The sequence below is a fragment of the Carassius gibelio genome, chromosome B3 (assembly GCF_023724105.1).
Source record: "Carassius gibelio isolate Cgi1373 ecotype wild population from Czech Republic chromosome B3, carGib1.2-hapl.c, whole genome shotgun sequence".
Classification (NCBI taxonomy): domain Eukaryota; kingdom Metazoa; phylum Chordata; class Actinopteri; order Cypriniformes; family Cyprinidae; genus Carassius; species Carassius gibelio.
Window position 1 is genome coordinate 55,073,737 of NC_068398.1, and position 14,319 is coordinate 55,088,055.

The following is a 14,319-nucleotide window of genomic DNA, read 5'->3' on the forward strand; positions in this document are numbered from 1 at the left end:
CCATCCTTGCTGAATACAAATTTTAATTAAAATAATTTTAATCTTACCTACCCTAAACATTTAATGGTAGTGTATATTTAGGTATATTTTGCTCAATTCAGCAAAGCTGTAATTTAAAAGGCATTCTCAATTCTGAATTTTAAATAATATGGATATAATAAAACAGATCTATTTGCAATTTTACCTATATATATATTTAACAGAGCAGGGCTGAGGAACATTTTAATCCCCTGTAATGCCATATCTGTCTCAATTGTAATCTGGTAATTACCATTTCCTGCAATTCCAATTTAAATTTCTGAGAGATGTAGCACTTCATTTCAAACCCATAAACTGAATCAAAGAGTGAATTATGTCTAACCCTGATATTAAGTTCACAGAAATACTAGGACTCTGCATGTTGCAATTGCCAGCTGCTGCTCTACTCTACTCATGTATGCGGTGTGAAAACAGACTAAAAACATTAAATACTTTCAATTAGCATATACTTACTATAATAAGCAATATAAAATATATAAAATTGTAAAAGGAGTGGGCATCCATAACGTAATACATGATGTCCACCCATCCTTCCAAAGTAATAACCTGCAAAAACAGAAGAGAAACAGAGATCAAATGAAGATAATATGCTGCGAGACAGAAGATCCAAATGATCATTATCTTGATCTTGGCCAAGAAGAATAGCAGTCTCAGGTGCCTGGCCTCACATTTCTAACTGTGCAGATGGCTGGTGGCTCAAACACTGAGTTTTGAGAGTTCGTCTGGGGAATGAAAAGCCTTGCAAGTTTAGCATATTGTTTTTCTGCATGTTCTTGAATAATAAATGATACATGAGTTAAACACATTCAAATGTAGAGCGCTGCTAATGCACCTTGACCTGAGGTAAAGTTTCAATCAGTTACATTAGTGTAGACTCTCAGATCAAAGGCGTCTCTAATTTGTATCTTGAACACAAAGGGTTAGACACTAAAGCACTTGTAATTGCACTGCTTCTTCCCATCATCTACAGATTTATTTTGAAATGTTTTTAGGAGATAAATACTCTCCAGTGAACACAAAGTAGTAATGACATATATAGTCTTACAGTTCATGGCACAGAGTGATGCCAGAGGTCTGATTGTTAGTTTGATCGCAGTAGTAGTAGTATTGCAGGGTTAAGTCTGTTAGCATTGAGTAATTTGTTTTGGAAGCTCTGCGCCTGCAGCACTGCATTTCATTCTCATCCAGCTGAATCATTTAGCATTAGACCTCATGTTTGAACCCCAGTTCTTTCTATGCTGTCTACTAGATTCATTATCTGCTTAAAGAAAATAAACATTTTGGTATTTACGGTAAAGAGATCATTTTTTGTTGTTCACATAAAAACAAAAACATGAGTCTTCTTTTTTAGATTTCTGCAGTGCATCCACACAGTTGGCTTTAAAACAGCTGATTCAAAACGTATCCACATTTACATTTTGCAAATGCAACTACTGCTAGACACACATTTTTACATAATTTATTATGTATTTAGCCTACTTTACAGCCATACCAAGCATAATTTCAAAATCTTGCTTAAGAGTCCAGTTGGGTTTAGTTTTTAATGGATGTCAGACTAACAAAAACTTGTGAGTTGGATTGTTTTCAGCTGGTAACAGCACTTATATTCTTGAATATTTCCTTATGTGGGTGTTTCTTCAGCTACTGGCACTTTTGGCCAAGTGGAATTTTAGTAAATAGACTCTATCACTAGTTTAACTTGTCCTCTTAAAAGTCCAACAAACCTGCATCACTGAGAATCCTGTCACTTTTGTCATGTTTTCTGACAGTCATGAACATGCCCATCACAGCGCTGTTTCCACCACACCTCAAATAATGCATTACAGTACGCTTTATGGCATTCTATGATGGAAAATTTAATGAAAATGTAAATTTTAACACTTTGAGAATGGCCAGCTCCGGGTTAAGGTTAATCTCATAGGTAGCACTTTATGCATCCAAAATACACACAATTGACCCTTCACAAAAACCTGCCCCCAAATTTTGCCATTTTGTAAGAAATTCAAACAATGAATACCATTTTGTGGCTCTTTATTTATGTGTCGTGACCGATCGCTGTAGCACCTCAGTTCAAGCGGCACGTGAACCGATCATCTCTTTCTTTTTACTAGTTAAATCACAAAATTAAATTAAATTAAATTCAAGTTTATTTGTATAGTGCCTTTTACGATACAAATCATTGCAAAGCAAATTAAGTTTCTACAATATTTAGTCGTAGCTTTTTAGTGGTGACTATCAGTTTATCTGCATATGACAGGAATTTTCTGAAAGATTTATACAAGACATAGTCAACCAGACGATAAAAACTATTAACAGCAATTATTATATGATGCAATCACACTTACAATGTGGCGCTATGATTGGTCAGATCACCTGTCAATCAAACTCCAGATGAAGGGTCGATAAATTAATATTTTCAGACTCTTAACATAATTAAAAAAATTACCTGATCTAAATTGATTCATAAAAATATTCTACTATAATTTCATCAGTGGCAAAATGCTAATAATTTGTGTAGATGATGAAATAAATACATTTTCAAAAAATATAAACCCTACAATATTATTAACAATATAATTTTTATTCTTTGTTTTAAAATGTAAAAGGCTGTAAAATGGATTTTCTTTTTCAAGACTGAAAGTCTGGATCTGGGACAACTTGTAAAATAATCAAAAATAAATGATGGCATGGTATAAAGTTTCTATTTTGAAGTAACCACTATCTTGCCCATAGATCTTGCCGAAAAAGTGCCAAAAGAAACATTATTTTAGAATGACCTGCTCCCGGAGGTGTCATCTTATAAGTACAATCCAGATCCTATTAAGATCTAATGTTGACACAGGTGAAAACCCTTCAGGCCCTCTTTTATAATTGCATATCCTGTAATGTCATTATAACCCAGCCAAAAGGGACATCACGTGACTGCCCCACTTGTAACGATCGGACAAATGAGACTGACATTCATTTCCAACAGATGGAGCACAGGTCTCATTGTATGTCCGTATGAGGGGCCCAATGCGCCCCTCCAACAAGGGCATGACTGCACATATTAAATATGCTTAAACAGGGTTTGTGCCACCAGTCCGTCTGTGGTGATTCAACTCTGCTGATGAGGATGGATTGGAAGTACAGACGAGTTAATATGTGACGGGAAGCTTTTTCTTTTCTGATTTAATTTCCACAGGCTGCGATATAAGATATCACATTACCATCGAAAAATCTCATCACTTTGCCGAGCTCCTCCTGAGCAAGGGGCAGAAATGACTAAAACAGACATTTGCTCACAGAAGATTCAATTATTTGGTATGGCTGAAGCGTGCTTAACAAGACTTTGTCCTTTCAAGATGAAAATCGAGTAATAAAAGGTTTTTAGCCTCATCTATCTTTGGAATAACTAGGGCCTTTGACTTTAGGGAAAAGAACAATGATGCTTACTAATGCATTTCCATTCCCACAGCGCTCAACAAAAAGACCATTGGCGACATGGAAATGATCTGGATTACAAACAACATTCAAAGAGGAACTTACCTGGAATATCGCAATCCAGGCATATCCAATATTATCGAAGTTCACTGCCCCTTTGTGAGGGTTGAGCTCCCCGGGTTTACACTCACTGTAATACTGGTTCCAGTTAACACAGCTGCTGTTGCCTGTCCCATCCAGGCCAGAGTAGGCATGTCCCGGTGGAGATGCATCTAAAGTGCACTCGACACCCTCCTTGAGGTGGGGCACCTGATTACAGCGCAACATGCCGTTCTCCTTATTGGCGGAGCAGATGAAGGGGTTCTCCTCACCTTCTTCATTCATGTAGTACGGGCTCATGTGTGACAGATTATAAAGGCTGTGGAAACACATGGAAAACAATGTGGAATATATGGCATGTACTTAATAAATAAGACACACATTATATGCTCAGAGACCACACGGCATGTTCTTTATCTTTACATGAGTCATGTACACGAGAGGACCCCCGTGACTGTGTGTCAAGGCCAGTAAGTGTCTTAAAATATCACATAATTTTACCCTTTTTATGACAAGGCAAGGTTGGTGCAGGTTGTAAAATGTCAAGTGGTGCCACTCTCCTAAAAGTGGACATCTATACATTTTTATAAATGATATTGATGTAAACGTTCACATGTACTCAAGAACGTGAGGAAAATTGCAGTTTATTACGGTTACACCACATGACATGTTTAGAGTCATTAATTTAAGATTTAAAATGGTACTAATGTTTTAATTAATAATCAAGTCAGAATGATGTTTCAGAGGGAAATTTCACAACCAGGGTACCTGGGGCATTAATTCAAAATAGAACATTTTATTAAATGTTAAACATTTTTATTAAAACAACAGAGAGCCACAGAGAGTTCGGGAATATCATGTCACAGATGGTACTTCTAAGTGACACAAAAAAATGAAATCATCTGTATGTATGTAAAGACTGATCCAGGACAATATGATATACTAATATAATTTTATACTCAAAAAAATAACTTTCATGAAAACACTTCACAAAGGGGCATTTCACTGGCTCATATTTCTAAATAAGACCTGACAGGTGAAAATGCTGTTACTCTAGCATCAAAACACATGCATTCTGAGAGCAGTAATTTGTCCCATTACGGCAAAATATATGACTTATAATTCAACTAATTTTGATGACTGCAGTCTGCACTCATCAAAGCCTCTCAAGGGCTATGCTTTTACCCATATACCTTTGTTGGAGGTGTGAGTACCTTCAGCGCTCAGGGACCAATGCTCAGCACTGATTTTATGCCAGGGTGCAATGTTCAGTTTACAAGACTGTCAGCGGCTGAAATGCCATTGCTTCTGGCAACAGTTGGCTGCCACTTTGGATCATATCGACAGCGCTGACATGCTCCCAGCGGAGAGAGGGTAAAGGAGGAGAAGAGGGGAAGAAAGCTGCCGGTTAGATAAGAGCAGGACGGTACTTACGCTGTCACGTTATCTGGCATGAAACACCGATTCCTAAGAAGACCAGCCCACAGCTGCACCCCAACTATGCCGAATATAAAGAAGACAAAAAAGCACAGCAGGAGGACGTTGCCTAACATAGGCAGAGTATCAAGAAGCAGAGTCACCAGTATCCTCATACCTGAAATACAGAAACACAGACGCGACACCGTTTTAGTTGTTGTGTGCTTACTCCATACTGCTTTTAGGATTTGCATAACATGCTTAATTTTTTTAAGTACAAGTATAAACAGCTGACAGACAAGTATACAGATTAACGAGTCAATATTTTAAGGTTATCATACTCGCCTGATCACTGCTGACCAATAACAGTGTTGTATTTATATTAAAATCTACCAATCGCCAAGTTGAACTGTGAATTACTTGAAACTACATAAAAAAACATGTTAGACCAAAAGAATTCTCCAGATCAGTCAAACATAAAAACATTATTTAAAAAAAAAAAAAACATTTTCAGATAATTTTGCTACCAAAACCATAGATCAGTTTAATTAGTTCCTGTGGCGAGTGGGGCGGGGCCGAGAGGCGTGGGAACGAGGAGTGGGGCGCAGGTGTAGCTCATCTCCAATCACTACACCTGGCCTCACTCCTCGTTCCCACGCCTCTCGGCCCCGCCCCACTCGCCACAGTTCCTAATTGAAAATGTATTGAACAAAAAATCTGTAGTTGCCTTGATGTTGATGTTCTCTGAATGTGTCATTTTGCATTCAGTGAATGAACAAATTAAAACATAAACTAATTTTACTTAAGGCAAATTTTACAACAATAGTTGAAAAAAACCCCAAATCTGAATGCATCTTGTTGCATCGACTCTTGTTGTCTTAACAGATATGCCTTTTAACATTGTATATGGTGAAATGGCAAATGTAGAACGACACCTTTAACTTAAATCGGTCCCACTTGTCATAATGCTTGACAGAGCACAGAAATTGCATATTTTAAATGGACTGCTGATGGATCACAGGGACTCACTGAGTCAGACTTTAATGGAAAAATAAGACTTAAACCACTGAACAAATGTCCATTCCCATTATCCCTCACTGCAGGTTTCCACTACCACTGATAAAAGCTAACCACCACTCAGAACACCATAGCAACCATACAGCAAGACCCTAGCAACCACACAGCAATGTGCTAACAATCACTCTATCAACCACATAACAAGGCCCTGGCAACACCCTACAGTAGCACTGTGGAAGTGAGAGAAACCCTCACATTTTGAGTGGATACAGAATTCTTGTGTACAACTGAAAACTACTATAATAGCAAAAGCTTAAGGGATGTATTACACATGCTAATATAAACTCACATCAGAACCTTCAGGCAGCTAAAAATGATACTATTCTAAAGAATACAAACACGCCTTTTAAAATTAATCATATTAATGTATGTGATTCAATGATTTAGTCTAATGCTGTTATTTTTTAACAGCTAACACATTAAATCTGACCATAACTGCTTTATACTTTTCCGTGGTATTGCTAAAACAACTGTTTGCACTCTTTTAGTTAGAATATATTAATATCGATAAAAAAAGATTATGAATGGGTATAATTTAGTCTCACGTGTACAGTATATTGTCAATGTGAAATGTAAAAAAAAAATATTCCTGGCAGTAGAAGGGAAATGTCATTTGCACAAAAAAAAAAAAAAAAAAAAAAAGACCAAACGAGGGATCCCAGGTTTACTGTAAAAACATGCCTGTGGCAACATTTGAGCAAAATTATATTTCATTGTTTCTTGAACGCTTTGCAAAAATGTCAAAATATCTAGACAGCGGTGCCAAAACAAAGTTTATATAAGGGATGAAATCAATCTGAAAAATAACGTAATAATGTATTCTAAACCTACCTAAAACCTGTATTGTTTACAAAAGCAAAAGTGAAATAAAACACATTTGCTGAAGAAAACAGGACATTTTAGTTTGCTTCTACAAGTCTATGTTTCTACAAGCATGTTTTCCAATGAGCCTATGTAGGTAGAGGACAGCAGGAAAGAATTTTTCAAAATTCTCAGAAGCATGTGACAGGATGTGGGGGAGTACATGAAGTTATTTTATTATTTAAAGATAAACATGTTTTGATTTTAATGTTTGCATTTCCTGTTTTTTTTGTTTTTTTTTAGTTTGAAGAAAATACAATCTGCTATAAAATTGCTGTTCACTTTTGAGATTAAGTGAAATGCATCACAAAAACATTTTAGTCAATTGACTAGAAAACAAACAAAATAGAGTAAAAGGAAAGTCATGGATGCATATGTAAATCAGCTGCATGTGTCACTGTCACATGGCCCAGTGATCAAGACAGACCGTTGTGAACTGTGTTCGGTGACACACTAAAACTGTCAGAAAGGATACGCCCGAGAGCATCAGCATTCAGGATATCTCAAGCGGAATGAACGCCTGTTTACCTACAGATACTCATACTTATTTCAGATGAATCAGTCCTGTCTCTCACTCTACTTTCTTGAGATGACACAACAATGGTAAAAAAAAACTGCACAAAGACACCCACTGAAAAAGCATAAAAACATCGGCAAACATCAATGTGAGAAGTGCCCCCAGAGAGGAGTGATGCATCCGGTGGATCCGAGTGACTAATGTGCTTGAGGTGGGTGTGTGGCTGATGTAATTAAAGTGTATGATATGGAGAGAAGAGGCCTTAAATGGGCCTGTCTGAGTGTGGATATCCCCTCGATGGCCTGCAGCCCTCCCTCCAAAGACAGTGTGGAGCCACACCGTCGCTTGGACACTTTTAATGAACCCCCTGGAGATACGTGTGGTCACATAGTGGAAGTGGATGAACACGCTAACTCACTTTTGTGTAAACAGATAGATAGAGATAGAGATTTTCTAGCTTAGTATTTGAATTACAGCTTCAGGTGTGAAATGGCATGTCGGCAATAACAAAATAACATAGACACACACATACAGTACACTCCAACTAACATCCACAATTCACTCCAGAGAATCCTAATATCATTCCATACTAAAAGCACTTCTGCTGGCGGCAACAGTCCACCAAGACAAATAAATCACGGTATCTCGTCCTCCATCTGGGCAACAGCAGAGTCATTAAAGCTGATGTGGTGGGGCAGAATTACTCATACTTTAAATCTCCAACGTACTCCAGGGACGTGTCTCAATCCATCTTGTGTAGTAAGTGCACTAACCAGGGATTCTGCTATTTCTATGGCTGTCGAAATTCAAGTGCACTAAAATGTTTGCTCTCCAAAAATGGGAAATTCACTACGTACAGTACACTTCTATATACACTACCAACATCTACATTTAAAAATCTATGTACATATGTGGTGTATGTTTTCGAGAGATTAGTACTTTGATTCACTAAAGATTCATTTAATTGAACAAAAAAGAGAAACATTATAAAGACATTTATAGTTTTACAAAACATTTCGATTTTAAATATTAGGGAATGCTTAAAATGTTAAGCAGCACAACTGTTTTCTACATTGATAATAATAAAGAGTGTTTCTTGAGCACAAAATCAGCATATTAGAATGATTTCTAAAGGATCATGTGACATTGAAGAGTGTAGTAACGTCCAGCACAGGAATAGATTACAATTTAAAATATATTATTGCAGTAGAAAATATTTATGCTAAATTGTAATATTTTACAATATTACCGTTTACTGTATTGTTAATCAAATGCAGAAAGAAAAGAACAAACTTTAGAGCAGACCTTTGTCTGTGTAGAAGTCTGTTAACAGTAATGAGAGGGGACACTATGATAATGTTATATGGTCTTTGACTTATGGGACATATTAGCTTGTTGTTTTTCTAACAGACAAGGATCTAGAGATCAAATATAACTGTCAGTCCACCACACAGAGACTCATTACTGGAAGAAATATGCCTCTCTCAGTTTGTGGGGCATGTTCTGCTGGGTAATTTATGGACTAGTGTGTTCTGTAAGTTGTCTTTACTGCACACAGGCTCATCACGTGATTGGCTGAAATGATCTCTGCTTCACAAGTCATAGATCAGGCAGCTGTTTTCTCCTTTCATCACAGATGAAAGGATACATAATAACATCTCTGAGTGGCAGGCAACATCCACAACTAAAGATCACCCTGCTGGAAACACCAGGTCTAACCAGCCTTTAGGTTGCTGAAGCTGAAGTACATTTTCCCGTCATGTGCTGCGTTGTTTAAATAGCAAATGCATTTGTGCCTATTTGTGCGCCAATCTGTGTGTTCAGGCGCATTGTTTGGCACGTTGCTATTTTGAGAAACAGAAAATAAACTGCACCATATACCAACTCAAACCTGGTCTAAATATGTTTCTAAATATTTTCAATATTTTTTTATTTGTTATTTAAAAGCGCATTAGTAATATGCGCCTAGGCAGGTGCACAATGTGCATACACTTTGTGTACACACACAGGGCACACAAACATTTTTAAGAATTAAAAATTACATTCCGCCATGTAAATAGTGAACCCACTATGGCACAAGCGGAACTGGCTTTTAAAGGGGACTGGAGGTGAGACTCTGATTGGTTTACTGAACATTATGCCCAAAAAAAACCCATTTCTCATTAAGAGAATAGGGACACCCTGTTTAGACCATGCGGCTGGGCACGCCGACCATTTTCCCGTCGTTAAACTAGCAAAAGTGTATTTGGACATGCCCTGAGTGCACTTGCGCCATGCGCTTTTAGACCACACACTTACCGTAGATCATTAAAAAAGGGCTCTATGAGCGGTTGTGTGCAAATTGGTGGGCGGGACAAAACAGGCAGTGATTTAGAAGCAGGCGTAGATCTTCTCTCGTTTTGGAAAATTGGCTTCAGTATAAGCTGTTTTTAGACTACTGAGATCTGAAACTTACATATATATATATATATATATATATATATATATATATATATATATATATGTATATATATATATATATATATATATATATATATATATATATATATATATATATATATATATGTGTATATATATATATATATATATATATATATATATATATATATATATATATATGTATGTATATATATATATATATATATATATATATGTATATATATATATATATATATATATATATATATATATATATATATATATGTATATATATATAAAGATCAAGGGACTTTTGATTTCTGAGTTCATGAGCCCTTTAACCTGGTTGATAAATATGTTTAACCCTGCTATGTTGAAAACCCTACAGCACTTTTATTTTTCCTGGTCAGAAATGATAGTTTGGGGAAGTGTGGCTTTGTTCCATTTAATGATAAAGACATTTCAAAATAAACTTCCTGTTTAAACATTAAAGGACAGTCATGTGATAAACTGCTAATTTCTTAACATTAATGAGGCCTATGATAAATCCATTTCTAAAAAGAAATGCAAAACCTGTCCTAACTGAAAGAAAAAAAGCTGCCAGATTGAATCCAATATTTGGTGATAAAATAGCATAATGAGAATTTTATGAACTTGTCTGTATGCTGGTCATTTTTGACTTTGAAAAACACAAATGTAACAAGGTGGAAAAACATTGGGAAGTTGTAATACCCAGTGTGAACAGGGTCAGTTTTAGCCAAGTTTTAGCCCAGTGTAATGACATTATTTTTTGTGGAAAAAGAAAATCCTCCCCGGGTCAAAATGACCCGAACACCACCAGAAGCTTAAAGCACATAAACCATCTTGAACCAATTAATCACCATAAATAGCCCATTTTATCTGGATTTCCCAGCATGACCGACACTTACTAGGAACTCTGTTGATGGCTCGCAGGGGCCTGAGCACTCGCACAGTCCGGATGGCTGACAGGCTGGCGTTATGACCGTCCAGTGAATACTCCATCATCCTGAAGAAAGCAGAGCAGAGGAAACATAGTGCAAGCGTCAGACACTAAAGGTCAATCTCTATAGCCTTTCTTTCTGTCGATCTTACATGAGGATAATGAAAGAAAAGAGGTTTTAAAAGTGAAGTCTTCATGCATTCATCACTCTTGTCAATTTAAAGGTCATTTTAAACAACAAAGGGAATGTTTTATTAAATGGTTAATGAATCAGAGCACTAGGAAATCTATTTTTTCAATCTAAATCTGTCAGTAATTCTATTTCCCAACTCATGGCCTATAAATCGAGTGGTGGGTCCCTCTTGACCAGCTTTACCGTGGGGATAATGGTTGAATGCATGAGTGACAAGTGAGAAAAAAGGCGGGATTCCTCACCCTGCCATGACAATGAAGAAGTCCAGGCGGTTCCATGTGTCACCAAGGTAACACTTTGATCCAAAAATCCCCAAGGCTATCATTTTGATGACCATCTCCACAGCAAAGAAGGCGAAGATGCAGTCATCAAATGCCTGTGGACACAGATCACATCCAAATAATTACATAGTAGAACAGACATTTTAAACAATTATGTATCAACAGTGTTGTGAAGGTAACTATGATACAGCTTTAACAGGAAATACTGGCATCTAACAATGCCTTGGAAAAAACAGTTAATCTTAAAAAAATAAAGCATTTGCATAAATAAAATAGGAAGAAAACAGTTATTAAATCAGCATGTGTACTATTCTGTGTCCTAAACTCCTGAAATATTGGTGTCTCATATTTTAGAGCAGTCGATGCAATTTGGGAAAGAAATCAATCAAATTTTCAGCAACTTTAACAGATTAGTTACATTTATTTTGTAATTAAATTACATGAATTCCATTACATGTAACTACTTACTCCCCAACACTGTATACATGCTTTTGCATTTGCTTCCCTAAATAAATGCTGCTTTCACACACATATCTTTTTACCCCAAAAACCAAGATTTTTCTTAGAAAAAATTAGCTTTCCCCTAAAAAAAATAGGCATTTCTTGCAAAAGCTTTTTTTTACTAATTCCTTAAAAAAAATGCCACTTTTTTGCAGAAGTATCCATACCAAAATTTAACAACTACAGTATCTTACAGCAAATTAGGAGTTTACTGGGGCAAAAGTCGTAGCTAAGGGTGAGAATTGGTCCCCAAAATAAAATGTGACCTTTTTTTTTGACAAAAGTATTACATTTACCATTAGAGACCTTGAGTTCACACACAAAAGCAGTGAAACATAGATTTTCCTCCCACTTCATATTATTTTCATCACAAAAATGTTTCAGGTGAATGCAAGGTTATTAGGGTGAACGCAGCATTTTGAGAAAATACAAAAGCACTGACGTATAATTTTTCTTCCCTGTTCTTCCCACCCCCATCACTATGTCCTTTTATGGGTTCTGTACAGATTTCTGTTTCTGTTGCTGGAAAAGTTAAAAATGGGCAGAGAACTTTAAATGTGCGTATATAAATTTAGGCAACATTTGAGCAGTTTACAGGGAGAGAGTGAAAAGATCAGCTATGATTCATTTTGTGTAGTATTTTCAGCTCTGGCCTCAGCCGACCCGATCTCCTAAATCCTGCTGATGCTGATGTCAGACTCTTCTGGACATAAAAATTTCCCACAGTACCATATATAAAACCCAGTTTACTTTGGTGGGAGCGTGGGCAGGATTACAGAGAATTACAAAACTAGAGAAAAAATGCCTCAGTCTCAGATATCTGGCAAAGGTTCCAGTGACCCCTAAACCTGTGCGTGCCACAAAACATGGGCCAAACGCCAACTCAGTGCTGAGACAGTCCTAAAAACAGATACTGGACACAAAAATAATAAAATAAACAAATAAAATAAAGGGTTAGAAATACATTTTAGGACCAATGGAGATGATGTGAATTCTGATGTACAGAGGCCCCAAAAATGTACTTGGAGATCTAATCACACCAATATTATTTTATTTTTATTCAGATACAATTTATATTTTGAATTCATTTGAAAGATTTAATTAATGACTTTTTTATTTTTCATTTTAAACTTAATTTAGCTGTTTTTTATTTTATTTTTAATATTTCCTTTTAGTTCAGTTAATATTTAATTATTTTCTAGTAACAAAAATATTTTTATGTTTTTAGCATCAGTTTTACTTAAATAAAACAACCATGATCCACTCTTAAAATGCATAAATGTCTTTAGGTTTCAAATGATAAAACAGAAACGTGGAACATAGTGGAACATGTGATGAAGCACGCCTAGTATTCTGCAGGTACACCTGCTTGAACTCATTAATTTTACAAAAAAATTCACCTTGAAACTAGTTTGTTTTGAAGTAATGCATCAGAGAAGAGAAGTAAGTACCAAGAAAAGCTCTAGCAGCTTTTGATGGTTTGATGTTATTTAATGCAATGCAAATATATTCCAGTTTTAAGTGTCCAAATGCTTTTCTGGAATACTGTATCTTGGAATGAGGTTTGAAAAAACATCATCACATAACAAGCTTTCTCTCGTTACATAATGGAGCGAGACGTACCTGTAGGACGACACACCACTCCGACTGGCACTTGAGGTCCTCACATGGCTGGAACATGCCCAGAGTCACACAGTTCAACAGAATCACCAGCATGCTCACATGCTCAAACCATGTGCACAAGAGTCAAGGGAATATATCGCAGAGATTCGTTGATTCTGGATTGTGCTCTGTCAATTGCAAAGAACTGTCAATCCACAAAACATAAAGATACATAGATAATATTGATTTTGTTGATCCCTTATACTTAGCTCAGAGCAACAATCCGGACGAAGCAAATTAAAAAATGCAAGGACATTATTGCAAAACATTGCTTCCTTCTGACTGAATTTTAATTAAACTTCTAAAACACGATTAACAAGTGCAAAGCCTATTATACACAGATTAAATAAATTAGGTTTTATGTTTTTCTCTTTTAATTTGAGCTGTTTGGTTTCCTCAAGGCCAAAACACAAACACAGAGGTGAAATTAAATGAAAATGAGGTACAAGACAACTGTTAAAGGTCTGGAGGTGTCTTAAAAGTTTAACAAACCACAGGCACTAATGAAAAGAAAGGGAATAATTCATATTTCAAGAAAAAAAAGCTTGCATTTTAAGAAATCAACATTACACAGTTTTTGAAAGACCAAGACTCCTCACCAAGGAGCCATTAATTTGATCAAAAAGTCATTAAAAACATTAACACTGTGAAATATTATTACAATATTATTAAAATAACAATTTTAATATTAACTTAAAAGACACAATTTATGAATTAATTATTCCTGTTTTAGTAAAGCTGAATTTTTAGCATCATTACTCCAATATGCAGCATCACATTATCCTTCAAAAATCATTCTAATATATTGATTTGCTGCACATTAAACATTTATACAGATATAATGCTTAACATTTGTGTGAAGACTACGATT

The 14,319-nt window shown here is 35.9% G+C and overlaps 1 protein-coding gene across 1 annotated transcript; it reads right to left on the reverse strand.

Moving 5' to 3' along the window:
- Positions 1-383: 383 nt before the first annotated feature.
- On the reverse strand, positions 384-13,541 carry LOC127953785 (voltage-dependent T-type calcium channel subunit alpha-1H-like). The gene is made up of 6 exons (XM_052553080.1): positions 13,410-13,541; positions 11,247-11,380; positions 10,780-10,877; positions 4,996-5,155; positions 3,568-3,880; positions 384-585 (listed from the first exon to the last, which is right to left on the reverse strand). The coding sequence occupies exons 1-6, from the start codon at positions 13,500-13,502 to the stop codon at positions 478-480; spliced, it is 906 nt and encodes a 301-aa protein (XP_052409040.1). The 5' UTR covers positions 13,503-13,541; the 3' UTR covers positions 384-477.
- Between the last annotated feature and the right edge of the window lie 778 nt (positions 13,542-14,319).

What these genes read in the sequence shown, in the direction of transcription:
- LOC127953785 (XM_052553080.1), bottom strand. Translation starts at nt 13,502, where the DNA reads ATGCTGGTGATTCTGTTGAACTGTGTGACTCTGGGCATGTTCCAGCCA. An exon ending in TTCTTCATTGTCATGGCAGG is followed by an intron (nt 10,878 to 11,246) that starts GTGAGGAATCCC and finishes TGCTTTCTTCAG; the next exon opens with GATGATGGAGTATTCACTGG. An exon ending in CCTGGATTGCGATATTCCAG is followed by an intron (nt 586 to 3,567) that starts GTAAGTTCCTCT and finishes CTGTTTTTGCAG; the next exon opens with GTTATTACTTTGGAAGGATG.